Source organism: Durio zibethinus, chromosome 11 (genome assembly GCF_047325235.1).
Source record: "Durio zibethinus cultivar Kanyao isolate XHJ-2024 chromosome 11, ASM4732523v1, whole genome shotgun sequence".
In the NCBI taxonomy this organism is placed as follows: domain Eukaryota; kingdom Viridiplantae; phylum Streptophyta; class Magnoliopsida; order Malvales; family Malvaceae; genus Durio; species Durio zibethinus.
Genome location: NC_143172.1, coordinates 1,325,359 through 1,352,899, shown reverse-complemented (window position 1 = coordinate 1,352,899; position 27,541 = coordinate 1,325,359). Strand labels below are relative to the sequence as shown.

General features: G+C 30.3%; 2 protein-coding genes across 3 annotated transcripts; both read left to right on the top strand.

Annotated features, from left to right (window-relative positions):
• Nucleotides 1-1,843: 1,843 nt before the first annotated feature.
• LOC111291141 (two-component response regulator-like APRR2) lies at nucleotides 1,844-8,525 on the top strand. 2 transcript variants are annotated; one of them, XM_022882748.2, is made up of 12 exons: nucleotides 1,844-2,106; nucleotides 2,915-3,116; nucleotides 3,860-3,939; nucleotides 4,328-4,394; nucleotides 4,566-4,612; nucleotides 4,906-4,983; nucleotides 5,083-5,637; nucleotides 6,382-6,522; nucleotides 6,840-7,103; nucleotides 7,231-7,299; nucleotides 7,497-7,574; nucleotides 7,827-8,525. In XM_022882748.2, the coding sequence occupies exons 2-12, from the start codon at nucleotides 2,987-2,989 to the stop codon at nucleotides 7,989-7,991; spliced, it is 1,674 nt and encodes a 557-aa protein (XP_022738483.1). In that variant the 5' UTR covers nucleotides 1,844-2,106; nucleotides 2,915-2,986; the 3' UTR covers nucleotides 7,992-8,525. The 2 variants fall into 2 exon arrangements, with proteins under 2 accessions (XP_022738483.1, XP_022738484.1); XM_022882749.2 differs by lacking the exon at nucleotides 1,844-2,106 and adding an exon at nucleotides 2,288-2,545.
• Nucleotides 8,526-10,291: 1,766 nt separating this feature from the next.
• LOC111290909 (tobamovirus multiplication protein 2A-like) lies at nucleotides 10,292-14,615 on the top strand. Its single transcript, XM_022882426.2, has 7 exons — nucleotides 10,292-10,762; nucleotides 11,225-11,541; nucleotides 12,270-12,369; nucleotides 12,542-12,622; nucleotides 12,715-12,819; nucleotides 13,396-13,605; nucleotides 14,231-14,615. Exons 2-7 carry the CDS (start codon nucleotides 11,303-11,305, stop codon nucleotides 14,336-14,338), a joined length of 843 nt encoding a protein of 280 aa, XP_022738161.1. The 5' UTR covers nucleotides 10,292-10,762; nucleotides 11,225-11,302; the 3' UTR covers nucleotides 14,339-14,615.
• Nucleotides 14,616-27,541: the final 12,926 nt, after the last annotated feature.

Here is a 27,541-nt window from a genome sequence, read left to right as displayed (position 1 = left end):
TGATGTTTCTAAAGTATAATGGATTGGGAAAATTATGTTGATGCTTAAAGAAAATTCAATTATAATGCCAAAGGTAATCTTTTAAAAGTTTTGTCAACGGCCTGGATTCGAGAAATTTAAAATTTTTTAAATATATATATAATTAAAATTTTAATATATAATATTTAAAAAATAATTATTTCAATTAAATAAACTTATATTTATAATTAGTTGTTATTAATAATAATTATTTTCATAATTACTTTTTTTATTTTATATTTTTAGAAAACAAATTTTTGTTTTAGTTCACTAATTACATTTTCTAAAATGAAAAAAAAATAAAATAAAATAAAAACAAAAATTATTTTTTCAGAGTCTAAAGCTTTAATGTTTATCTAAGCATTCATGCATTATTACTCAATTGTTATCCACCAAAAGCATGCTTAAAAGTAGACATACACCAAAGAACTCAAGAAAAGCAAGGCAAAATAATGGGGAACATGCTTGACTAGGAAATAAAGACTGCAATAAGGAATGCTATGATAATCAATTACTTGCATGAATATTAAAGAAAAAAAAGTTGATCAAGTGTCCAATTATTTTTAGACCAACATCCTATTAGATTTTGGATTTTTGGTTAGTGTTTTCTTTTTCCTTTTCACCAAAGGTAATGACGAAATTTAATTTCAAAATGATGTAAAAAGAATTATTCAAACAAAATAAAATAAAATAAAACAAAAGTCATGCAAATAATAAAAAATTTAGAATTTAATTTAATTGATTTATGTAAAAAAAATTTTAAAAATTATATTTCATAGGTTTAAAATTTAAATGTATAATTTTTTTTAAAATTTTCAAACTATAACTTCATATGTAAAAAAAAAAAAAAAAAAGTGATGAAAAAAGTGGGGAAATGAGAATTGGAAAGGTACAATAATGGAGGGATGATGTTCTACAATAATAATTTTAACTTCACATCATGTTTGGTAAATCAGAAATAATGTTCATATATACATATAATTCTTAAGAATTAATTTATAAGTAAATTACATGTGGACGATTTTGGTAATTTAAGTAAACGTAAAAGCTTGTTCCTTAATTACATTTTAGATTATGTTCATTTTGTTCAATAATAATTCCATAGCTACAAAATAATAAGAATTTTAATTAATTATTTATCTTAAAATTAATAAAATTTGATATTTTATTAATGTCATTCAAGTTAATTAATAAGTTAAACATGAACTTTTTTATAGCAAAAATTAATCAGTTAACAGTAATATTTATTGTCATTTATGCAAATAAAACATGACATAACTTTTATGATATTATTTTTAATTTAATTTAATAAGGGCATCTGGTATACCTATATATGTATACGTATTTATATATTCACCTACTAGGAAAGTAATAACAAAATTTTAAATAGATTCAATGAGTAGTATATTCATTTTATATAAAATATTAAAATTTTATGTATATTATATTTTATATAAAAATTATATATTATAATTTATACCGATATAAAAATATAAAATATATTTTTTAATTTTAATTTTATATCATATTATTATATTATATTTTAAATTATAATATATGTAGGGTCTCAATTACTTTGATCTATCAAATTCAAAAGTTCAACTTTTTAAAAAAGATATATTAAAATATTAAGACATAATTTAAAATAAATTTTATTAATAAATAAAGATTCAGACCAGGCCAAAGCCAGTTCCAAAACTCATACTCAAAGACTGGCCAGATCAGGGCCAGGCCTGCTGACAGGATGGGCCTACTTTGGGTTTGGTGGGGTTGGGGGGGGGGGGGGGGATTCTCCTAAAAGGAGGTGCAAAAAGTTGTGTATCCCATCTCTAGACTTTATATGATTTTTTTTTTTATTGTTTTTTTTGCATATTATGTGGCCTGTAGAGAATTGATGGCAGCGACGACGTATTTCTCACAGAGACCGAACTTTAAAACACTTCTTTCTTCAATTTTTTTCTCTTTATCTTTCTCAATACTTTCTGTATGCAGCCAAAAGAAAGAACTTGTAAGTTGAAACATCAAAGACTGAGAGAAGTGGAGACCTATCTGTCTTCTCCTAATCCTATCTATTCCCTAAACTACATGGTCAGTCCTCAATAGCTTCCTTCTGGGATCTCTCTCTCTCTCTCTCTCTCTCTCTCTCTCTCTTTCTTTTTGTGGTAACAATCATCTTTTGCTGCATGCAACTTCGTTTTTGGAGTCTTGAAAAAAGTGGGTCTTTCTTATTTTTGCAAAAAATTTGGTCAGTTTGATGTTTCTTCTTTACATGCAGCATCTTTTTGTTTATCTATCCTTCTGGGTTTTTTTTTTTTTTTAAATGTTTCCTATTCAATTTGTTTTCTTTTTCTTTATGTTTTTCAAAATTTTGTCAGTTTTTTTTTGTGATGCATTTAAAGAGATCTTTAATGGGTTGTTTTGTCCACTTCTTGTCTTCCCATTAGTAGTAATAGAACAAAAGATATTTATACCAAAACAGGATTTTTCTCTACTATGCAACTGAATTTCATCCCATTATTCATCACTGGTAAGAGTTGCATGCATTGTAAATCCATCATGCAGTAGTCTTTAAATAAGGTATTTCTGTTCAATACAGCCCCTTTTATGAGTCAATCTTCAGAGATCGGTCAATACTCGAGTCTTTTATTTGGTATAATTGGTTAAAAACCTTTACAGTTGCAATGGGGTCTCTCCAATACGTTTTCATTAACCATACATCAACATTAAAACTTGTTTAGTTTTGTTGAATTTTTTTGTAAATTTTTATTCTAGTACAATCTGTTTTAATCTTGCTTCACAAAAACAGATTTTTATTTTTTCTTTGATGATAACCAGTTTTGATTATTTGATGAGCATAAAACTTGTTTTTTATGGGAAAATTCTTGTGGTCATGCAGAAATAATCGGATGCTGATAAGCAGTAATTTGCAATACTTGTCGGTTGCCTGAGAAAGGATGCCAAACCAGCTATGGTTTGCACTAGTAATGATTTATCAGCATGGAAGGATTTTCCAAAGGGCCTCAGGGTCCTTCTTCTCGATGATGACAGCAATTCTGCTGCCGAGATAAAATCAAAGCTTGAAGCTATGGACTATATTGGTTAGAATCCACCCTTTTTTACCTGAATTAGAAGTCTTTAGTTTCTTTGTGTATTCACTTTACATGATTCTTCTTTTTCTCTTAACGATGTTTAAAACCTGGAAATTTTGTGGTCATGAGCTTTATAGTAAGGAATCAATTTGTTGCACTGCATGACTGCTATAAATAGATTTTCCTCTAAACCAATAAAAAGTAGTTATATTTTTGTAGATTGATGTTTTAAAACTCAACTTGATGAAAAAGGTCCAGTCTTTTTATTAGTTTTTTTTTTTTTTTTTTTTGGGGGGGGGGGGGGGGCGGCTGGGGTGTTTGTGGGTAGGGCTGGTGCCATGTGGTTTGGGGATGTTTTAAAAAAGGTATGAATATTAAAATCTTTCTTAAAATATAATATCGTAGACTTTTGTTGTTCTGGATACCCATTTCAGTCATGTTCTCTCCCTTTATGATCTCCTGTTTTCTATGAACTAAAATTATTTAAAAAATTCCAAATGCTGCGTGTCTGATAAAATTATTTAAACCATTTAATCTTCAAACGGCGTTTTTTTTTTTTTTTTTAAATAGTTCCCTTTAGTAAATGGTAATTAAATCTTATGTTCTTACTGTGTCTTCACAGTGATCTCCTGTATCTTTAATGTGGCATTTATTTCTATCACCTGCCATTGTATCTCTTTTTCTCTGTATCTCCCTTTATATGTCTATCTGAAATTCTGAATGTAGGATAAAAGTTATTGTGCCTTTTGCAGTTTATACATTCTGCAATGAACATGAAGCTCTTTCGGCAGTTTCAAGTCGACCTGAAAACTTCCATGTAGCCATTGTAGAGGTAATATATGAACTTTGATTTCTATAACAAGTTCCAACTAAGGGGAAAAAAGAAATAGTTAAATAGGCATGCTTCAAATGTTGATTATTTGTCGTAAGCACACGCTGTTAAACCATCAGCATGATTACAAGCCGTGTCTCGTCGTTATTTTGGCACTAGTAGTAGTAACTTACCAGAAAATTTATATAAGCTGTTCTTACTTTGTTATGCTTAAGCTAAATTCAATAATGCCAAGCCACTACTTCCATCATCACAATTCAATTGTTCCATCCAAAGTTTTAGTTTGAATATCTGTTCGGTCTCTTAATTATTGAAATAAATAGAGCGTAATCCTGTGCTGTGTTGATCTTACCCATGCAATTTATACTAACAGCATGTATGATCACAGGTCAGTACAAACAATAACAATGGGACTTTCAAGTTTCTTGAAACTGCTAAGGACTTACCTACCATTAGTAAGTTCAGAAACTACATCTGTCCTGGTTTTGTTTTAGATTTTTAGTCTATATATGAAACTCTGTTAAACCACCCTGGATATAAATTTGTATTGGCATCTGTGACAGTAATCATTGTTGTTGGACTTCTTGTTTAGTTCCTAATGCTGTTGTAAAACATTTTTATTTCAGTGACTTCAAACATTCATTGTATCAGCACCATGATGAAATGCATAGCGGTAAGATTTATTCCAGCCTACCATTTACTCAACAGTTTACATATATTTTCAGGTGCATATAAGTGTGCATGCAAGTTGTCAATTCAAAATACTTTTAGATTCTTAATTAACTTAATCTTTTCTTCTTCTTACTCTTTGGTACATAAAGAGACAATTGATTTTTTATTTGAAGTGCTTTAAGAAACTTGAGTTTTGTTGTACATGTCAATTCTGACTCACATCATACCAATAGAGCCTAAGTTCATTTCCAAACATCATAATTGTAATGCATGTTTTGACTACTTTATTTCCAGTTTGGTGCCGTTGAGTTTCTTAGGAAACCACTCTGTGAGGATAAACTAAGGAATATATGGCAGCACGTGGTGCATAAGGTCGGTCTGTATACTGCTCTAATTGCATTAAAAGTTTACATGTAAATGGCAGTTAAGGTTCTATGATAAGGAAATTCTCATTTTATTAGTCCTTTACAGGCATTCAATGCAGGGGGGAATGACCTTTCTGAATCACTAAAGCCTATTAAAGAATCTGTGGTTTCTATGCTACATCTACAATTGGAAAATGGAAAATCTAAGAATGAAGACTCAGACAAAACAGAAGATGTACCTGTGATTCACGGAAATGACCGTGAACCATCACCAGGAAGTGATAAGTACCCAGCTCCTTCAACACCACAATTAGAACAGGGAGCAAGATTGTTAGACGATGTAGATTGCCAAGATCATACTAACTGCTCCACAGAAAAAGAGAGTGGGGAGCATGATGGAGAATCCAAATCTGTCGAAACTACCAGTGGCAATACAATTGCTGAAGTAACTGCACCAGTTGGCCAATCTCATGGACCAACGGAGACCATGGTAAAAGAGGAGGCTGACTTATTTGATGGTATCAAGGGTGAAAGTACCATGTACTCTCATCCACAAAACAGAGAAAATAGCGAAGGTTCCCATACTGGTGCTGAAAAGCCAAGTACAGTTTCTGGTCTTCATAGTTCATATCTGAATAAAGTTAATCGAAAAAGACTGAAGGTAATGTAGCTTATACTCTGACTATTCTATGATTAAGGGATTGCAATCTAGTTCATTCCCTGTCATCCTTTTTTGGCTATATTTAACAAGTTTCTAAATGTATAGAACCTTGCTCAACTTGTGGTAACATTCTCTTCAGCTTGCAGCATATCTTGCACTTGTCCTGCCACTATGTATTCCCAATGCTAGCATAGAAAACATGTTTTACTGAGAGCATTTGCTAATCACTAAGCTACCATCACCTGATTCCACAGTTCCATAAGAATTGTGTTCAAAATTGAACTCTCAAGTGATCAGTTTTGAGATTTTGAAATTTTTTGACATTTATTAGAAGCTGTTTACCAGCCACCTGTGGACATCACTTCCAGCTTATTTATGCTATTATGTCATTATGTGCTTCTATTATCATTCACTTCATTTTGTCTCTTTCTTCTGTACTTTGTTATTATAAGTCCTAAGGTCATGTCCTCTTGCTAACTCTTCCTTGTAAACAACGAAATAGTTGCAACCCAGGTGGGTTGGATGGGTTTTAAGTTAGAATCATCTATTTTGCTATAATATTTCCAATATTTTTGTTAATATGTAATATCCTAACCTTCCCACTACACTTAGACTGGAAAAGAGTTTTCATCATACCTTTCTTGATTATATTAATCCTTTTAGTATTTGTAAGATAAGTAATTTTTTTATACAATTATATGTGGGTGTTAGGTGAGTACAATTTTGTTTTGTTTGAATTCTCAGGTCGACTGGACACCTGAACTGCATAAGAAATTTGTCCAGGCAGTGGACCAACTAGGTATAGATCAAGCCATCCCTTCTCGAATACTAGAGCTGATGAAAGTAGAAGGCTTGACAAGGCATAATGTGGCAAGCCATCTCCAGGTTGGTAAAATTTTTCCTTTTTGATACTCAATTAGATTCCATGATTCCAGTGCCTTTCATTCAGTGTGTGTTGCACTACTCGCTCCTTGTTAAAAATCCTATTCCAGTTACATTTTTGTTTCAAAAGGATGGTTCCCTTTGTTGTTCTAGCTAGCTCGGTAAATGTAGACATAAGACAATACAATATACATGACATTTAAATTATTAATAAGCTTTTACTTTTTCTTTTTCTTCCTCCTTGGTCTGATCACTGGTGACATAAATTTCCTACTCTGAGGCCTTAGCTGATAATAAGCCACTATTTGTTTGTGAAACAGAAATATCGAATGCATAGGAGACACATTTTGCCCAAGGAGGATGGTCGAAGATGGCCACAAAGAGATCAAACGCAAAGGAGTTGTTATCCACACAAACCGATCATGGCCTTCCCTCCATATCACTCTAATCATGTTGTTCCGATTGGTCCAGTCTATCCCATGTGGGGAGCACCTCCTCATCCAGCCAGCATCCAGATGTGGGGATCGCAAGGTTACCCCCCATGGCAACCAGCTGAAAGTTGGCATTTGAAGCCCTATCCAGGGGTGAGCTTATTGTTGTCTATCATCTTTTTAACTATTTGGTTGACTTCATCAACCAGTACGTTGGTTTGCGGAGACAAAGCTGTGAAATGCAGTTATATATGTGATATGTGATCATTTTTCGTTTCAGGTGCATGCTGATGCATGGGGTTGCCCTGTTATGCCCCCACCTCAAGGATATTGCTGTACATTCACTCAAGTGAGTATTTAGCTATCTAATTTCAATACCGGTTCTATTTTTTTTTTTTTTTTTTTCAGTGGTTAATGTAGTATTTTAAACATCTACTGATCCTTTTTTGGATAATTTGAAAAAAAAATTTAGTCTTTTAATACAATTGAAGTATATGAATGAATTTTAATCCTGTTTCTGATATTCTACTTATTGAGAATATGCAGAATGCATCTGGATTTCATTATTCTAGCACCATGGATAACAGAAGTGGCATGCCTCAAAATTCTGTTGAACATCAGCCGGTAATCCATCCCTCTTTAAGCTTTTAGTTTCAGTCACATCCCATTACATGTGCTTCAGTATGAGATATACTGATTGAACATGCTGTCTGATTACAAATGAATGAGTGCTGGACGGTTAGATTCTTAGTTACAACGATCAATGATCATACAATCTCAAATATTAAAATAAAATAACAAGAGTGAGGTGATCGAGTAAGAAAAAATGATTGTCCAAGTGATTAACACTAATGATTTGTGTTTGTTTGAATGCAGGCAGAGGAGGTAATTGACAAGGTTGTCAAAGAAGCAATAAACAAGCCATGGCTACCTTTGCCCTTAGGCCTTAAGCCTCCTGCGACTGATAGTGTGCTAGCTGAGCTCTCTAGACAAGGCATCTCCACCATCCCTACTCACATCAGTGGCTCTAATTCCTGCTGACGTGGACTAGATCATCCGGTCCCACCCTCATGCTTCCAGATTTTTTCCAGATTTTTTTAATCTTGCTCCGACCAGACCCAACTTTGCGGCACTTCCAACTGTTTGAACCTCCCATCAAATCAAAAACCCAAAAAGGAATGACATTTGAAGATACGCGCCTTTGGAGCGCGTGGTTCACGGGTTTTTGTTGCTGACATCATGCCAATCGAGGAAACAAACAGGAAAAGGTCAATCTGATTCAATCTAGTGCCAACAGTGAAAAGCCGAAGCGCGGTCGCTTTCTTGTGACAAAATGAACGGATTAGAAAAGGCCACGTAGATGTGATTTCCACCACGTTCGACATACGTGGTTGTAAACACTCTGACATGAGACATGAACAATTGTTGTTAGATCAGATGTGTCGGGACCTTTGGTTTTGATGACGAGACTGGTTCATTGGATGTTGACGATGGGGTCATATTGTTTTCCTCTGGTGGGGCCAACTGAAAAATACTGTTTAATAATAATAATAATAATAATGGAAAGTTGCAGAAGGATGAATCGGCATATGTGAAAGGTGATCCATCCTTTCATCTTGATGATGAAGTTTGAATGCTGACTTGATTATTATCTCTTCACAATTAATACGTGCAAATTGGAAAACAAGGTGGTTTGCAGTTGTTTAATACGATGAATATGACTTTATTGATGTTTGCGGGTCCAACCGTCCAAGCATTTAAGTAGATTTGATAATTTGAAAGATAATATGGTGAAAGATATAAATATGGTATAAAAATAAAAATATGATATAAAAAATAAGATAAAAAATAATATGATTCAAAATTTTAATAATATTATATATGAAATTAATATGATTTAAAAAATATATTTTATATTTTTATATTGATAAGAAATTTAATACATATTTTTTTATAATTTAATATTTTATATGACAATATGTATAATGGTATTTACATCTAAGTTCAAGGCCTTAGACTTTGGGCTTAAACTACTACTGTTAGAATGGGCTCACAGTTGCATTATGCTTTATAAAGGTAATGGTGGACTAACTCCCAATTCTCACTTCTCAATCTCCCATTACGCTCTTTAGTCTTTCTTTTATTATTTTTATTCGATTTTGATAATTAAAATTAAAAATAAATTTTAATACTTAAAATTAAAAATTTATATTCTATCAATATATCATATAATTATTTGTAACACTCTCTAGTCCCTATCACATGTCACGTACTCATTTTTTTGGCGAAATTTGCATGTAAAATAATGGCAATTACAAAATTGTGATTAAAAAAATGAATAAGATGTCAAACTAATTTGAAAGGGGTTTCCTCTTAAAAAAAAATACACGATAAGAATAAAGGAGAAAGTAATGTGTGGAATGAAAGAGTGCCAAGGCCCCAAACGGTCTAATTGGTCTGGCTCTCTCTTCTTCACTTTCTTGGATCTAAATTTTGTAAATGCTTTTATTTTGATGAATTATATTACTATTATTTATTTATTTATTTATTTATTTGAGAATATATTACTAGTTAGTACTATTATAATTTTACGCCCATGATCCAATCCTACAAATTATTGAGAAAACAATAAAACCACAAAGTGAAAGGGTAACAAGCTACGTCGTCGTGTAATAAGTGGGAGCATCCAATGGGTTAGGTGGGGAAAGGGATTTGGAATTTTCGTGTTAATTTTTTAGGATTCAACCAGTTCACCTTCTTGACCGTTAGTTGGTGTCTTGAACGACCGTTACGGTCCCTCCAGACATATTCTCCCGCCATTTTTTTCCTTTGGGTCCTACTTTTTCACTCACGTGGCTTTCACTACCGTCTCCTCTATTGCATTTGCCCAGAGAGACCTTCAACCCAAATTAACAATATAAATATTTTTACAATTTAATAAAAAAAATATTTAATATATTATCCTTAAAATATTTTAATTTTAAAAACAGAATTAACATAATGACATTTGCATCACTTCATTACTTTTTAAGTAATACAAGCGGAGTTTTTTAATTTATAAAAGATGGGCGCCATTCACACGAAAGGACTGAATTTGTAACATTTGCTATTCGACCACAACTTAACTACTTTCTCACCGCCCAAATTCTTGCTCTTAAATCACAGTCGTTCCTTGCAACAACCCTTCTTTATTCTGACACGTGTCTCTAGACAACTGGCTTTAACCTTCTCTTGTTTCATCGTCTATCACTTGACAAATCATCGTTATCAACTATCTTCGTGTAATAATAAAAGAAACGAACTTAAAAAATTGATATTCAATATAAAATTCAAAATGCAACGTTTGTAATTATTTTTTATATTTTAATTTATTATTGGTCAAGTCGTACCCCATTGATGAACAAATAAATACTGTGAGATTAGTTAAACAAAAGGGAGAATGATTAGTAAAAGATAATAATTCAGGTTCGAACTTCGTATTTGCATTGAACTTTGAATTAATTTGGGCACTACACCCTTTGCTCGGTTTCAGTAGTAAACTAAATTACTTTGATACCCCCAGAACAGTTAAGCCGTAGGGGCAATAATGGCATTTCAAAAGACCAAATCAAATCAGAAAAGAGAGTGGAAAATCAAGATGCCGGCTTGTCACGACAGGAAATAGCAAAACTGAGACAGGGTGCCCTTATTTTTCCTTTGTATCTCTTCCTCTCTGCTTTCAAAAAATCATCTCGGAAAAAAAATTGTTATTATTATTATTTTTTATTTCTATCACTTAAAATCAAGTCGCAATCGGAATCTCACTGAAAATTGTAAGTGATCGATTCAATTTATCTTTTTCGAGCGATCTAACAGAGAAATTCTATATTTTTAGCATTGGATTGGTTTAGGGTTTTACTTATAAAGTAGAATTTTTGTTTATTATTTCCGTTTACATTGTATAAAGATGGTGATTTTAAAAAGCAACTATTTGGGATTTGATTGTACCTAGAATTCAGAAAACCCAATTTTGATTCATTAGAAAACTGAGGAAAAACCTTAAAAGTTTGCTTCTTTCCTGTTTAAAACTATAAGTTGAAACAAATCATACATTTTATTAGGTCACCATAAATTTATAATCTTTAAAAAAAAAATTTTTGGTACATAAAAAGGTTACCTTTTTTCTGAAAATATTGAAATGAGTTTGTAATAGTTATTATTATTGTTTTTTGAGATACCTATTTCGATTATTCATTTGTTGATGTAAAGTGTAAATGTGGGGTGTTTTTTTGAAGGTAATTTTACAAGTTGATGAACTAGGAAATATTTATTAGAACTGTAATAAAAAGGATCAACAAAGATCATTATTGAGGATGGCTTGTAGAGGATGCTTAGAGTGCTTGTTGAAGCTCTTGAACTTCGTGATGACTCTTGCTGGTTTGGCAATGGTTGGATATGGTATCTACTTGTTTGTTGAGTATGAAAAGGCTGCTGATACAGCAATGCTTTTGTCACCTGCGGGTAGTGATCAAGATTTGATACAGCTCGGTCGGCCCATGCTCATGGCTGTATCTCTTTCATCTAGTATTTTTGACAATCTGCCAAAAGCATGGTTTGAGTTCTCAACATTTTATTATAATTTGATATTGTGTTTCTTATTTCTTTATTAGTTTAGCCATGCTTGCATCAGTTGAATTCAAAATGTGGTTGTGTAGAATTTGTAAAATTGCTCTTTTCTTTGGCAAAATTTTTATACATTATATACCTTAGATTCCCTGCCCTTAAATTTGGGTCATACTTGCTTGAATGATTTCTGCTTCCAAGATCCCCCTGATGATCACTAGTAGGGTCATTTTACTTGTTATACACTGGTATTCAATGGCTTGGAGACAATTAGTATTTGGAATGTGATTTGGCATTTCCTTGTAGGCATGCTACTCTTGACATTTCTAGTGCAGTTCCGAGGCAGTGAGATAGCAATGCTAACCATTCTTTTCCTCTGGGTTTTCCATAATTCATGCAAGAAAGAACTCAAGCATGCTTTGATGATTCTGGGTTGAGACTGGGTTGATCTTGATTCAAAGTCCAAGGCCAGCTAAGCTGAGCTTGAGCAGCTGGAATTTGTGTGTTGCATTCTACCACATATTATACTTTCTATTTTGTCAACCATTTGTTTTGTCATGGTTATGTGTATCGTTGAAGGATCCTATGCTGATTTTTAGATGTATTTATGTACTTGTCTCTCAATATATGAATTTTTTTAGGAATTCAATTGCTTATTTGAGTGGAATTTTCTGCATGTTCTCTTCTGTTTTAACTGTCCAATTTCTGATTTTGCAGGTTTATATATTTATTTATTGGAGTAGGTGTGGTTCTCTTTGTTATCTCTTGTTTTGGTTGTGCTGGAGCTGCAATGCGGAATTTATGCTGCTTGACTTGTGTATCCTAATTACTCGTTTGATGTTTTTCAAAGTGGCAATGATGATGTAACATAGATATCATGTACATCATAACAACATTATAATCTAGTAGTTCATAAATGGCTAATTTGTTAATCCTCATTCCACCCCAATCCTTTCTTTGTGATGATTGGTTTCCTTAAGGTAATATAGTATTCAGTGTTGGTGATCTTGTTGATCTTGGTGGAGCTTGGATGTGCAGCTTTCATATACTTTGACAAAAGCTGGAAAGATGTAAGTTTTGTTTTAAACTTGTTGGTCCTCTGCTCCCCTTATTCAATTTAAGGTGGTGTGCTTGTTTAACTAATTAGTGCTAATTTCTTTAGGAACTTCCTAAGGATAAAACAGGAGATTTTGATATGATTTATGATTTTCTGGAAGAAAACTGGAGTATTGTCAAATGGGTTGCCCTTGGAATTGTTATATTAGAGGTAAGTATAATGTGACTGTGTTGCAAATCTTGAAGACTTAAAGATTACATGCATGGACACTCTCATTCATTCTCATGGAAAAAACCGAGCAGCAGTCTGATAGACTGGGAGTGGTTCAATAAATGAAATTAATTTCTAACGCAAGGATTTCCCCTTTGATTCCTATTCATTTAGAACATGCAAATTACATTTTTTTATTTGTGGCACTTGCAATTTGCTTCTTTTCAGATTCATTTAGCTTTTGGAAATATGACAGGATTCTTTGGGATAACAATGCTCAGAATAGCCTAGGACTTCTTATTCTTACCAAGTGGATATGATTTGGCCTTGGATGTCTATCTATGGCATTTGTGTCCTGCACACAACACGAGGCACGATCTTATTTAAATGCTATAATCAAAGCTTAAAGTTGAAAAGCATTCAATTTAATTGTGGGAAATTGAAAACTTCGTCAACTATCATTAATGGGGAACATTTTTTGCACTGACCTCTCTCTTAGAATAATATCCAGGCTGCTATAATTTCTATGGGCATTAATACTACTGATTTGGGTGGTAAATCAACTTGAACTCGCAGGCTCTCATTTTCGTGTTAGCACTTACGGTTAGGGCTGCCAATAGACCTGCTGATTATGACAGTGACGATGAGTTCATTGCACCAAGGCAACAAGTTAGACAGCCTTTGATCACCAGGCCACCAGTTCCAGCTGCAGGTGTACCTGTTGCTGGCAGCCTTGATCAACGGCCCAGCAGAAACGATGCTTGGAGCACACGTATGAGGGAAAAGGTGCTTTCTATCCCATGAATTCCTTCCCTTTGATCTATGGATGTATAGTTGTCCTCTCTCATAATGCTTTGCTTAGACCAATTCTCCCATAGTACCTTGATTTTCTGGAGACTTGGAATCTTGAGTTCTTGACATTGAATTATCTGCTAAACATCAAGGATTATGTAAATTTGTATACCAAAATATTGAATCAAAATTTTGCATTTACTAAACGAATGTTGTTTTTGTGGCCAATTTTAATACTTCTTTCTTTCAGTAAATTTCTAAACATTTTTGTAGTTCTAGGTATATTTTGCTACTGAAGTTGTTTTGTGGTTGCCTGTGGCCCAATCCCAATATTTAGTGAGCGTTTCTCACCGACACTCTGATTAGTCAGATTCCAAAATGCCCAACGGATAGATTTTACTATATTTGTGTTGTCTATTGTGGTGCACTCTGTGATATAATGCATAGTTTGACTACTGTTTTAGATGGTCAGGTTGGACCCCGACCACCACCACCACCTTCTTTTGCTTCTATTTCTGCATTTTGTTCTCCTTATTGTTTTCCTGTCTCATCCTCTTTCTCTCAACCTCTTGCCTAGTTTGTTGCTCTCTAATATTGTTTTTCACTGGATGTATATCAGTACGGGCTGGATACGTCTGAGTTCACATACAACCCTTCGGAGTCAAACAGGAACCAGCAGGTGGCCCCACAACCAGCAGAAGAAAGGAGCCGTTGCACCATTATGTGATGATATTCTGAGTTTTGTGGAAATCTTAATTTGGTTTGCTTCTGAAGGCGATTGCATTGACAATGGAGTGACGGCTTCAGATTTCTCAGATGACAGTTTTATTTCCTTTTTGTTGAGTTTGTGTACAATGCACTAATTTCAGGAGCTTTACTGTTTTCCGCTCATTCCCCACATTTGTTTCTTTAGAGAACCAATGTTTTTCCAAACATAACCATTTTGTGTGTAAAATTGACTGGTAAAGAGTTGCAGCTGAGCTTTAAGTACTTGAGCTTCAAAATGTTTTTGCAATCATTAAGTTTAACATTGGGGTTATGGTTGAAATGACAAAAAGTATCTGCCAATCAATTTCATAGGTTGAGATGGAATCCTGAGCCAAGTGCAACTCCGCCCTTTTCTTATCTGTTCCTTCTCTTGTAATGAATGGTAAAAATCGTCAACCGAATGGGGTTATGGATGTTCAAGAGCTGGATATATGGCATTCTGGAAACTAAATTATAACAGGGTAGAAATGTTGTGTAAACATTATATTTTGTACGGAATTTTTTTGAGGTCGATATCGGATTTCGATTGTAAAATTAGGTTCGATTAGGAAACTTTAGGCTTAATAAAAATTTTTTTAATTTGATTGGATTGGATTGATTTATTTATTTTAATCTTACTTCTTTTTTTTAAAAAGAAATCAAAAGTAAAAAATAAATAAATAAAAAATATCATAAAACGAGAGATTTGATTCATGCAAATCTTGTAAAAGGAGAAATTAAAAATTAAATCATAAATTATAAAATCGTAATAAAATCATAATTAATTTGATTTATTTTTTAAAATTAAAAGGATACAATCTTTATAAATAAACAGAAACTACACACAAAAAAAGAAAAAAACAAAATTTTAGGGATCTTAATTTTTTTGTTTTTTATTTTTTTTTTAATTTTGAAAAAGAATCATTCAAGTAAATTTTGAGATTTTTTTTTGGGTTTTATGATTTTATTTCGTTTTAAATTTGATTTGATCTGCTTTTGAATTTCTTGAATTTGGGTTTTAATTATTTTATTGAGTTTTTGGGATTTTTGCTAAAGTTTTATGTTGGTTTTTTTATTTTGGGATTTTTATTGGGTTTTTAAGAATTTAATTTTTTTTGGATTTTTTTGGGTTTAGGATGAACTTTCCAATTGAAGTTTGAAGTTTTCGCATGAACTTGACGACCCGTATAAAGATCCGCGTTTCAAGTTTTACTCGATCGCATGTTTTTTTTATTTTATTTTATTTTATTTTTTGTTTCTTTGTTTTTTTACTTTGTTTTTATTCTCTTATTTTTCGTATTTAATTTTTACATGATATATTTTGCCTGATATGATTATATATTTTATTTAATTGCATGATTATTAATATATTAATTTGCATGATTTTGTTTGTGTGATTCATTTTTGCATGATTATTAATTAATTTATATGATATTTTATCTTAATTATATGATAGTTTATATTAATTGCCTGATATCATATTATTATGGTATGATATTATATTATTATTTGCATACTATTATTTTGCATGATAATTGTTGTTTTATTTGATTTTTTAATTTAAAAAAGAGTTTAAAAAAATAAAAAATTTCAATCTTATCAAACTATTGGAGGATTTAAATATTAAATTAAATCCTACCAAATTATTAGAAGACTTAATAAATTTTTTAAATAAAAACAAATAATACATTTTTAATCCTACCAAACTATTGTAGGATCAAAATTTTGAATTAAATCTTACTAAACTATTGGAAGATTTAATGAATTTTTTCATAATAAAATTTTATAAATGATTGTAAAATAAAATCTCACCAAACTATTTGGAGATTTGCATCAAAGTAAAATTTTATCAAACTATTGAAGGATTTTATTGATTATTTTCTAAATAAAATATATTAGTGAACCTGATGACAGAACTTCTTTAGAGTAGGCTTTAGTCTCGATGAATACTTTTGAGGTGAGAAAATTATTTTAAATTGCTATCAAACCATTGGAGTAATTTTAGGATTAATTTCTAATAATTAAATTACTAGGTAAAGTTATAAGAATATTTCGAGGTTTAGATAATTTGAAATTAAATTGGTACTATCCTTTGGATATGTATTATGAGGGTATTATAATCTTTCTCATATGCAATTGCACTCCTAAATCTAAAATTTAGTTTCGTGGATTTTAGAATCTACTATTTAAAGATATCTAAGTCAATCTTGGTACCATCCTTAAATAAGATAGATTTAGTTAGGTGGTCAATTGCACCTAAACAAAAAAGATTGGTGGTGACTCTTTAAGTCTATGTCTAACAATAGGTCTATGGATTTATACGTTATGATAGTTTGACAACTCTGTTAGAAAAATTGAGGGTTAGGCCAATAAATAATTTCATGTTATCTAAGCTTAAGCTAATAAATTTAAGATTTTTTTCCTTGTTTGTATTTTATTTATTTATTTATTTATTCTTTTCATATATCTGTCATTCACATACACATGCAAAATATGAGCTCTAAACCATAGTTTTATCCCTTAGAAGCGAGTGAAGTACCTATGCCTTTATAAGATTTCATGTTTTCGCATGGGTTAGTGAAAAACTCCTACTTAAATTGAACTATTTTCACTTATAGCCTATAATGGATGAAGATTGAGATGCTTTACTAGTCTAAAATGGATGATGTAAGGAACAATTTAAAAATTCTTAGATTGTCAAATCTTTAAACCTAGCATGTAAATATACCATAAGGATCCGAACCTAGGTTAGAGCCATGCTTTCCTTTATGTTAGAAAAACTTAAATAGGACATATGATGGGACGTTTATTCTGCTTGTAAATTTATATATTTTTTTTGTATTTATTATTTACATACTAACCTTTTATGTTTTTTTTTTATATATTATATTGTTCATTGTATATATCATGTTTAGTAACCTTTTTGTTTTATTGTATATGCATGCATTCATATCCTTAAATTCTCTTGATTGTATTCATTTTTTTTTTATGTTTATTCTCATGCATAATCTGATGGTTCCACAAACATCATTCTAGATTTGCATCATAATTGTGAAAAATCAAGATTTAAGGGTAGTTCAACACTAATATTATATCCGGGCTTAAGCTAGAAAAATAAAACAAGATAATGTGAACCATGTTGAGAAATTGAAAAAAGCTTAGGAGGAAATCGAGGGAGAATTGAACAAAATCCTAGAAGTTTTGGGTAAGCTGAATAAGGAAAAGGTGGTAGAAGAAAATGTTTCATATAAAGTTACTGATCCACTGTATCCTCCGAGTTATAACCCCTATCAAGCCTAATTTACTTAAAACTTTCTGCCATAACAACCTGCATTTCCAAGCTATACTTATTCGAGGATACCACCTACACCCAACCAAAAGAATGTTCAAAAGTACAATAATTTTGCCATCAATGAAAAAACAGTTGAATCGATCCAAGTGCCCAATTTGGATGATCCAAAAGAAAAATTAAAATTGAAGTTGACTGAGTCTTTAAAGGATTTTAAAGCTAATTCCATGATGAATATGCTTAATAAGAGATTGCGAGTTATAGAAGACACTGATTTTTACAGTTCCATGAATGTTGTTAGGCTATGTTTAATATCAAATGTGGTTATACCTCCAAAGTATAAGGTATCAAAGTTTGATAAATATGAGGTTATCAAATATCATATCATGTATGTTACGATGTACTATCGTAAGATGGCAACATACGTTAGTAATGAGAAGGTATTCATGCATCTATTTCAAGATAGTTTAACTGGTTTTACTACAAAATGATATATCCAGTTGGACAGGACTTGCATTCAATTATAGAAAGATTTAACCCATTCTTTCATCAATTAATATCGTCATATTATAGATATGGTTTCTAATAACTTTTCTTTGTAGAGTATGGAAAAAATGATGAAATCATTTAAAGAATATGTATAGAGGTGGCAGAATATAACTGATTAAGTTCAGCCACTTTTAATTGAAAAAGAAATGATAATTTTGTTTGTGAGCACTTTGAAATTGCCTGACTTTGAAAAGATGATAGAGAACGTAACAAAAAATTTTACTGATATAGTGATCTTAGGAAAAATTATTGAAAATACCATAAATAGTGGTAAGCTTGATGAAGAAAAAACCAGTAGTACCAAGAAAGGTGGGATGCCTAAGAAGAAAAAAGTCAAAGCCCAAGTTATGAGTTTTGAAGGGCAACAATTCAAAAGTTATGCTCCATATCCACCACCTGTTTATCTTTTTTACTACCTTACACAACTTCCTTACCAGCTTCATTACCTAACTATGAATAACATTTACCTAGGCCCTTATCAACAAGCCTTTTAAACACCTACATATAGGCCTAATCCTATCACTATACCAGTTTCAAGGCCTAATAGTCAAGCGAGTGATTTGAAAAGATCCACAGGCAACCAAGAGAGAGCTTGCATTTATCTTATCCCTATAACTTATACTGAGCTGTTATTAAAATTGATTAAGAATGACATGGTATCTCCAGTTCTTTTAGATCATTTTCTCTTTTATGTGAATTACCATTATATACTTTTACCTTATCATATCTTTTCCCATATTTATTCTTTATAATAAATATTTAAACAGTTATAATAATAATTTGAGATTCGATTTTGAAAATATCATTCATAATGATATGATTGATAAATTGAGATTGTTGATTCATTGAAAATATTGAATAAAAAAAGATAAATCTAGTGAAGAATTTTATCTATTAAGAGGTGAAAGTGATGCAATATATGATTTTTGCAATAGTTCATTCAAAAGTCTATTCTTAGTCAACCGATGTTCCCTATTGAGAGCATTCATATTTGAAATGATAAATGATCATCTTTCTTTTACCCTTCACAAAAAGAATAAAATTATCCTTTGCTTTTCTATCAGAGCCTATTAAAATTTTCTTTCAATGAACCTTAACTAAGGATTACCCTATATTGGGAGCAAAGTTTGAAAAGCTTGAAAAGTTGAAATTCTTAAAGATTTTAAAGTGAAAACCCTTTTGTGTTCAAATTTTTTTTGAAAAAATGATAAAAAGTGTGAAAAAAAAAGCAAAGAAGAAAAAAAAAATTGATGGGGCAAAATGTTAAAGTGCTCTCTATGAAAAAAATGATATTTGGTTTGATTACCCTTTAAATACATTTTAGACTTATTTTATCTATTTCTTTCATGACCCTTTACCCTAGCTTACGTATATTTCTAAAAAGTCCATTTTGATTGAATGTGAATACTCGAATTGAAAATTCATGGATTGAATTAAGATTGATTTACCATTGGATTGTTTGGGATTTTGATGAGAAAAAAATATTAAAAAAAATGGAAAGTATTAAACTAAAAACCTAAAAGGACAGTTTGAGTAAAATAAATAAATATATAAATAAAGACTCAAGAAAATAGCTTCATCGAAGGATCCTAAGAATATAGATTACTGGTTTAAAGATCAAAAATATTAATAGATTATGTTTTTTAGAAAGAATTTTGAGTTGAAGTTCAAAATTATTTAAATAGTCATTATTTTGGATATTAATATCCCATTTAAATAGCCATAATATTTTACTTTGTTTTTTACCAGATTTTCTTTCAATAATAAATTCTCAATTTTCTTGTTTTTTACCAAGTTTGCATCCCCTGAATGAATTGAGAATATGTATCATATTTGTCATGAATTAGAATGATAATAAATAAGTAAATGATCATGTTTGTAAAAGATTTTTTAATTTTTTTTGAAAAAAATCCAAGATGACAAAAGTGAAAAAAGCCTGAGAAAATGATTGGAAAAAAACAAATGAGGGGACTCAGTGATGAATACAAATGATGGATTGGTCAACATAACCTGTGAGTTATGCTGGATGAGAAAATGACATAGATCAATTGACAGAATTTGTTTTGAAATTGTTAATGCTGAAAAGCTAAGAAAAAATATACGAGATGGTGGAGTCTTAAGAATTTTGTTACCATAATTAGAATTTCATGGCATTAATTTAGTGATATTTGCATTACATACATTGTGTTTACATTATATTTGAATCTTTAATAATTACATTTGCATCATGGTTGGGGCATGCATTTGTATCAAGTAGAAAACATTTGAATCATAGCATAACATTTGCATTGTTGTTTAAGACATGTATTTGCATCATTTAGTAAGAATCTGGATTGTTACAGTTGCAACATGTAGAAGACATTTGCATTGACATTTATTGCATGCAAAATTTGACTTTGATTGGAGCAAAATTTTGACATTTGAATCATTGAATGAGGAAGATCTTTTATGGTGAGTTTTTTTTTTTTTTAGACAAGGAAAACTTTACAAACTTTTAAATATATAACCTTTGTTTAAATGAGCTGTTTTAATAAGAATCTTTAAAATTTTGGATGCGAAACCTTACATTTTTTTTTTGAATGAGAATCATTAGGTGTAAGCCACAAAGTTTTTGAAAAAATACATTTGAAACTTTGGATGTGAATCTCTAATATTTCGAATGTGAATATTTGAAATCTTTGGATGTGAATTTCTAATTTTTTGAATTTAAATATTTGAAATCTTTGTAATTGAATCCTTAAATTTTTTGAATAAAAATCTTTTAACTTTTAGATGTGAATTTCTAAAATTTTTCAAATGTGAATTTTTGAAATTTTGGATGTGAATTTTTAAATTTTTTGAAGGAATATCTTTAACTTTTGGATGTGAAACCCCAAAACTTTCGAATGAGAATTTTTAAATTCTGGCTATGAACCTTGAATCTTTGATGTGAATCCATGAATTTTTTTTATGAAATTTTAAATCTTTTGAATATGAATATTTGAATCTTATTTGTGAAGTATAGTTTACGAATCTTTACAAATATGAAATTCTTGCAAATATGAAGTTTTTGTGAATTTTCCATCTGAACTTATTGAGAACTTGAAAGTTTTATGAATATTTAATTTCTTGCAAATTTGAAATCTTTGCGAATCTAAAATTTTTATGACTCTACCAATTCTTATGAATCAGAAACTCTTATGAATTCTTATGAACCTAAATCTTTTAAGAATTTTTGAAACTTTTACGAATATTAAATTTTTGTGAACCTTAAATTTTTTGCTAATTTAAAGTTCTTATGAACCTAAAATTCTTGAAAACCTGAAGTTGTTATGAACCTGAAGTTCTTTCGAAACTTAGATCTTTGTGATTCTTTCATATTTGCGAAATTGAAACTTTTTAGAATTTAAAGTTCTTGTGAATATGAAATTCAAATATTTGATTTCTTGTAAACCTGAAATTCTTACGAAACTGAAATTCTTGTGAATCTGAGTTCTTGCGAATCTGAAATTTGAATATTTGATTTCTTATGAACCAGAAATTCTTGCCAAACTAAAATTCTTGATTATTTGAGTTATTGAAAATTTGAAATTCAAATATTTGATTTCTTACGAACCTGAAATTTTTACGAAATTGAAATTCTTAAGAATTTGAAACTCTTGCGAATTTAGAAATTCTTATGAAAATGTATTTCTTGTGAATCTTCAATTCTTGCAAATCTTCTATTCTTCTGATTTTGAATTATTGCAAATCTGAAACTTTTGCAAATTTGAAACCTTTTCGAATTTTGGAATATTTGCAAATCTGGAACCTTTGTGAATTTGAAACCTCTATGAAATTTAAAATCTTTGCGAATTTGAAACCCTTGTGAATCTAGAACCTCTGTGAAACTTAAAACCTTTGCGAATTTGGAACATTTGTGAAACTTGAAAATTCTTATGAATCTGAAACCTTTATGAATTTAGAATCTTTGAAAAACTTGAAATCTTGCAAATTTGAAATATCTGTGAAATTTCAAATCTTTGTGAATCTAGAACCTCTGAGAATCTTAAATCATTTACAGACTTTCAAAATCTTTACGAAACTTGAAATTCTTGTGAATCTGAAAACTTTTACGAATTTTGAATCTTTGAAAATTTGAAATCATTACAAATTTTTTGTGAATCTTGGAGTCTTAAAATCTTTCAATTCTTGTTATGGAGCTTTGTGAATTTTTGAAATTTTGTGAACCCTTGAATTTTCAAATTGTGAATATTTAGATTTCAAGATTTTTTAAAAATTTTTTTGAACCCGAACAAAATAGATATATTTTGTATTTGTGTAATTCTTGTTGCATAAAGCTGTGCAAAAAGGGATAACTGTAGACACCTTATTTTGTCAAAAAATTTTTTAGGGTAAAAAATGGGCTTTGACAATAAAATTGGCTCCGATTGGGAAGCTTCGAACCCAATAGGAAAATTTTTAATTTTAATTTGATTTGATTTGATTTATTTATTTTAATTTTACTTGTTTTTTTTAAAAGCCAATTATTAGAAAAAAAGTAAAAAAAAAAAAAGAGAGATTTTGGCTTGATTCATGCAAATCTTGTAAAAGGAAAAACTGAAAATCAAATCACAGATTACAATTTCGCAATAAAATCATAATTAATTGGATTTATTTTCTAAAATTAAAATGATTCAATCTTTATAAATAAACAAAAACCACATACAAAGGAGGAAAAAAAATAAAATTTCAAGGACCTTAGTTTTCTGGTTTTTTAATTTTGGGGAGGAATCATTCAGGCAAATTATGGGATTTTTTTTTTTTTTTAGTTTTGAGATTTTATTCCATTTTGAGTTTGATTTGATTTGCTTTTGGTTTTCTTGAATTTGGGATTTAATTTTTGAGTTTGATTTCATTTTTGTTCAGTTTCTAGGATTTTTGCTAAGATTTTCTGTTGGATTTTTAAGAATTTAGAAACTTTTCTTGGTTTTTTTGAGTTTAAAATGAGCTTTTTTGTTAAAGTTTGAAGTTTTCACGTGAACTTTGCGACTTGCATAAAGATCCACCCTTTAAGTCCTATTCAATCGCAAGTTTTTTTTTTTTTGGTTTTATTTTATTTTTTGTTTCTCTATTTTTTTACTTCATTTTTATTGTCTTATTTTTCATATTTAATTTTTACATGATATATTTTGCCTGATATGATTATATATTTTATTTAATTGCCTGATTATTAATATATTTGTTTGTATGATTTTGTTTGTGTGATTCATTTTTGCATGATTATTAGTTAATTTGTATGATATTTTATCTTAATTACATGATAGTTTATATTAATTGCATGCTATCATATTATTATGGCATGGTATTATATTATTATTTGCATAATATTATTTTGTATGATAATTTTTGTTTTATTTGATTTTTTAAATTAAAAAGGGGTTTAAAAAAATAAAAATTTTCAATCCTACCAAACGATTAGAGGATTTAAATTTATTAAGTCATATTAAACTATTGGAGGACTTAATGAATTTTTTAAATAAAATAAAATAATACATTTTAATCTTATCAAATTATTGGAGGATCAAAATCTTGAATTAAATCTTATCAAACTATTGAAAGATTTAATACATTTTTTCAAAATAAAATTTTATAAATGATTTTCAAATAAAATCTCACCAAACTATTGGGAGATCTACATTAAAATAAAATTTTATCAAATTATTGAAAGATTTTATTGATTATTTTTTAAATAAAATATATTAATAAACCTGACGACGGGGCTTCTTTAAAGTGAAACATTAGTTTTCATGAATATTCTTAAGGTGAAAAAATTATTTTAAATTGCTACTAAACTATTGGAGTAATTTTATGATCAATTTTCAATAATTAAATTATTTGATAAAATTATAAGAATATTTCAAGGCTTGAATAATTTGAAATCAAATTGGTACCATCCTTTGGATAGGCGCTATGATGATGTTATAACTTTTCTCACGCATAATTACACTCCCAAACCTAAAATTTGATTTCGTGAAATTTAAAATTTACTATTTAAAGATGCCTAAGTCTATCAGATGATCAATTGCACTTAAATAAAAAAGATTAATAGTGATTCCTTAAGTTTATGTTTAATGATAGATTTACATATCTATATGTTATAACACTATTTTTTTTTCAATTAGTTTTAATCAATGAAGAGTTTTTTTGGTTGACTGATTTTTGGATCAAATTGCATGCTATTAGAATTGATATTTAAAAGCTGGAAGTTACAGATTTAAAAGAGTTTATGCTCATATATTTGAAAATTGGAAGTTGCAGACTTAAAAAGAGTTTATGCTCAGTAATATTTTTTTTGCGGCCAGACGAAGAGTTTTAAGATGGAATTCGATTCTATACAATCACTTACAGACCAAGAATGGTAACTATCAGCAATGGCCAATGGGCCTGTTTAATATAGTGCATATGCCCCTGGAACCAAATCTGAATTGACAACTAGATTTTCGCCAACACAGCTAGTCATGATAGTTGCTTCTGTTCTAAATGTAAATCATGCCTGATTAATGCAAAGCTTAAAGGTTTGACAGGTTTTATGTCGGCTTTAACAGCTTTTTTCCTGCCCTGTAACAAAAGTCGAACTAGAATTTGATTCTTTCAAAAAAACATTTCAAGTTGAGCATGCATGTCAGAACCAAACCGACAAATCACTTGCATCGTTTTGCCTTTGAATAATAACAACATTTTCAAATCCATGCTATATATCCTATAAGGTTTCATTCTTTGGTCTGAATTGCCAGGCTCCATTTTCCTTTCTGGCTTAACGGATCGACCAGATTTGAAAACAATGATAATCAGCATGATGCAGTGAATAAAAGTAGATGAAGATCGAGAAAGCCCCAAAAGTGTATTCAACAAACGCCCCATCATTTTACATGACCTCGAAATTGATTTCTTAACACAATACTAACAAATAAAAATAGCTGTAGTTGGTTAAAGATTGTAAGTGGTAGTCATTTTCACTCTTCTTTTTATGGCGTCCGCACATCAGTCCCCCAAAGCTTGATTCAAACCGCTCTTTCTCCAGTGGTCCAAACCCTCAAAAACATTCAAAAACAAAACAAAAGTGATCCCAAAAAATGGAGCTCCCACTCTCAACTCATCTCATAGAGAAAAGACACTTCCAAAATGGGGTTTAATGCAGGCTTATTTTATGACTTTTTTGGATCATTTAGAGTTGTTGGTAGTGAATGGCGATGAATAAAAAGATCATACGTAGTGCGTTTTGGATAATGCAGCTTTCCATTTTCTCTTGTGATCATTTGCTCATGACAAACCGCCATGACACAACAACTTCATCATGATTGGTCAGTTCCAAGAACATCTTCAACAATATTATTCAATACTCCAATAGGATAAGAAGAATTTTTGTCTATACTTGAATTAAGTTGAAGGTTTTGAGTTGAATGTGGAAGTGGTAAATGTTAGGTAATATTACTATTTCTGTAGCTTTGGTTTTGTGGTGGCCCTCGAGTTGGAACAATCAAAAGGGCAAAAAAAAAAAAAAAAAAATGAAGAAGAAGAGGGTGGTTCTGAATATTTGCCTCAGGTTTTAGGGTATTAATGGTTTATTGGACTTAAGTTGTAAAAAAAAAAAAGGAGATTTGGAACTTTGAATTTTTCTTGCCAATGATCCATAAGTGTAATTAATTAAATTATATTTTCAAGTTATGATTGAATGATTAATTTGTTGCAATATTAATGGCCTGAGTAAAATTTACATTAACCAAGACATATTCCCCAGTGTGATAAAATCGTCACAATTAATTAACCACCGACTATTTCGGTGATTCAAATTGGATCAAGATGCAAATTAACATTAATATTATCATAAAAAACATGAACATTAATATTGACAGTCTCGAATTCAAAATCATATAAATTTTTTAAGAACCCTTGTCACTAAAAAAACCAAACGAAGAACATTACTATTAACAAAATGTCTTGATAATTCTAAATGGAACGCTTCAACAATAATGCCCAAAAATTCATTTACACTTTGGAACTTGGAAGAAGTGGCCAATTGGGGGGAGGTGAATCAGGTGAGCTCGTCATCTAATTTGCAGAGGGATTATTTGTATAATTATTATTTCTATTTTAGATGTTTTGATGCTGACATTTTTGGGACTTTTGGTATATATTCAACAAGGCTTGTGAGTGATGTACAGCTGTTGGCTCTACCTTTACGTGAAAGTCGACTGCCGACTACTCTTAAACCCATTTGTTTTTTTAAATAATGTCTAAACTTTTTTTTACCAAAGATTAATTACAAATTTAATTATGTTTAATAGAATTTGCATGATCATCGATCTTGCGAATCCTATATGACTACATTAATAAAACTTGACATAATCATATATCTAAAAATGTCGAAACTATACATACAATACATGTATATCATAGATGTGTTAAACATTAATGTACAACTTTTTAATAGTTTTTCTTTAACCTTAGTGTTAGTTCTTGATCATGTTCTTAGGTTTCGTTTCTTTTTCTTTTTCTTTTCATAGTCGGGAATGTGTCTCTTTCTTTTTTTTTTTTTTTTAAGCTGCTTCCAAGTGAAGGGTGTGAAGTGATCTATACTTTGGAAACTTTGGAATAGTGGATTTTGATGAGTCTAGTCTTACATGTCATTTCATTCTTATCCTGTTATCTTTTTTTTGTTTTTAATTTTGAGATTTCATTTGTTTTTTTCCGTTTGCTTTGTGATTTGTGGTTGTGGTCACAATGAAAAAACAAGGGTTAAGCATGGCAAAAGAGGTGATAGAATATTTATAGATCTTGGCAGTTTGCACCCAAAGGAAGATGTGGACTACTAAAATGGCAAGTCATTGCAGAACTTTTTAAGGAAAAAAAGAAAGCTTTGAAAATGCTTTGAAGTTGGCACCATTGTGCAATTTTATTCTTGCTTTGGGGACCAAAGCTTTTTTGGCCTTGATTTTCTCTTTGAGTGTGATTTGTCATTTGATGACAAAGACTTTGTGAAAACGAAAATTCAAATTATTTTTTCTAATAATACTAATAATTGACCAGTCTTTCATTTCTAGTTTAGTGGTTAAAAGAATTTTTAATTTAGAAATATATATGAGATAAACATTCGAATTTCATCATCTTCATCTCATATTTCGGTATCTCATAGTGTATTGATAAAATCATGCATGAGAATATATAAATGTAATTTTTGTTTTTGTTACTTGTTAGCAATGTTAGCAATGCTTATAGCCTTTGTTTAAAACAAATATATATAGAAAGAGACTTAGATTTGTTATTTTAACTTATTATCAGATGTATATTATTTGACTAAACTATTTGATTAGGAGCTGAACTGGC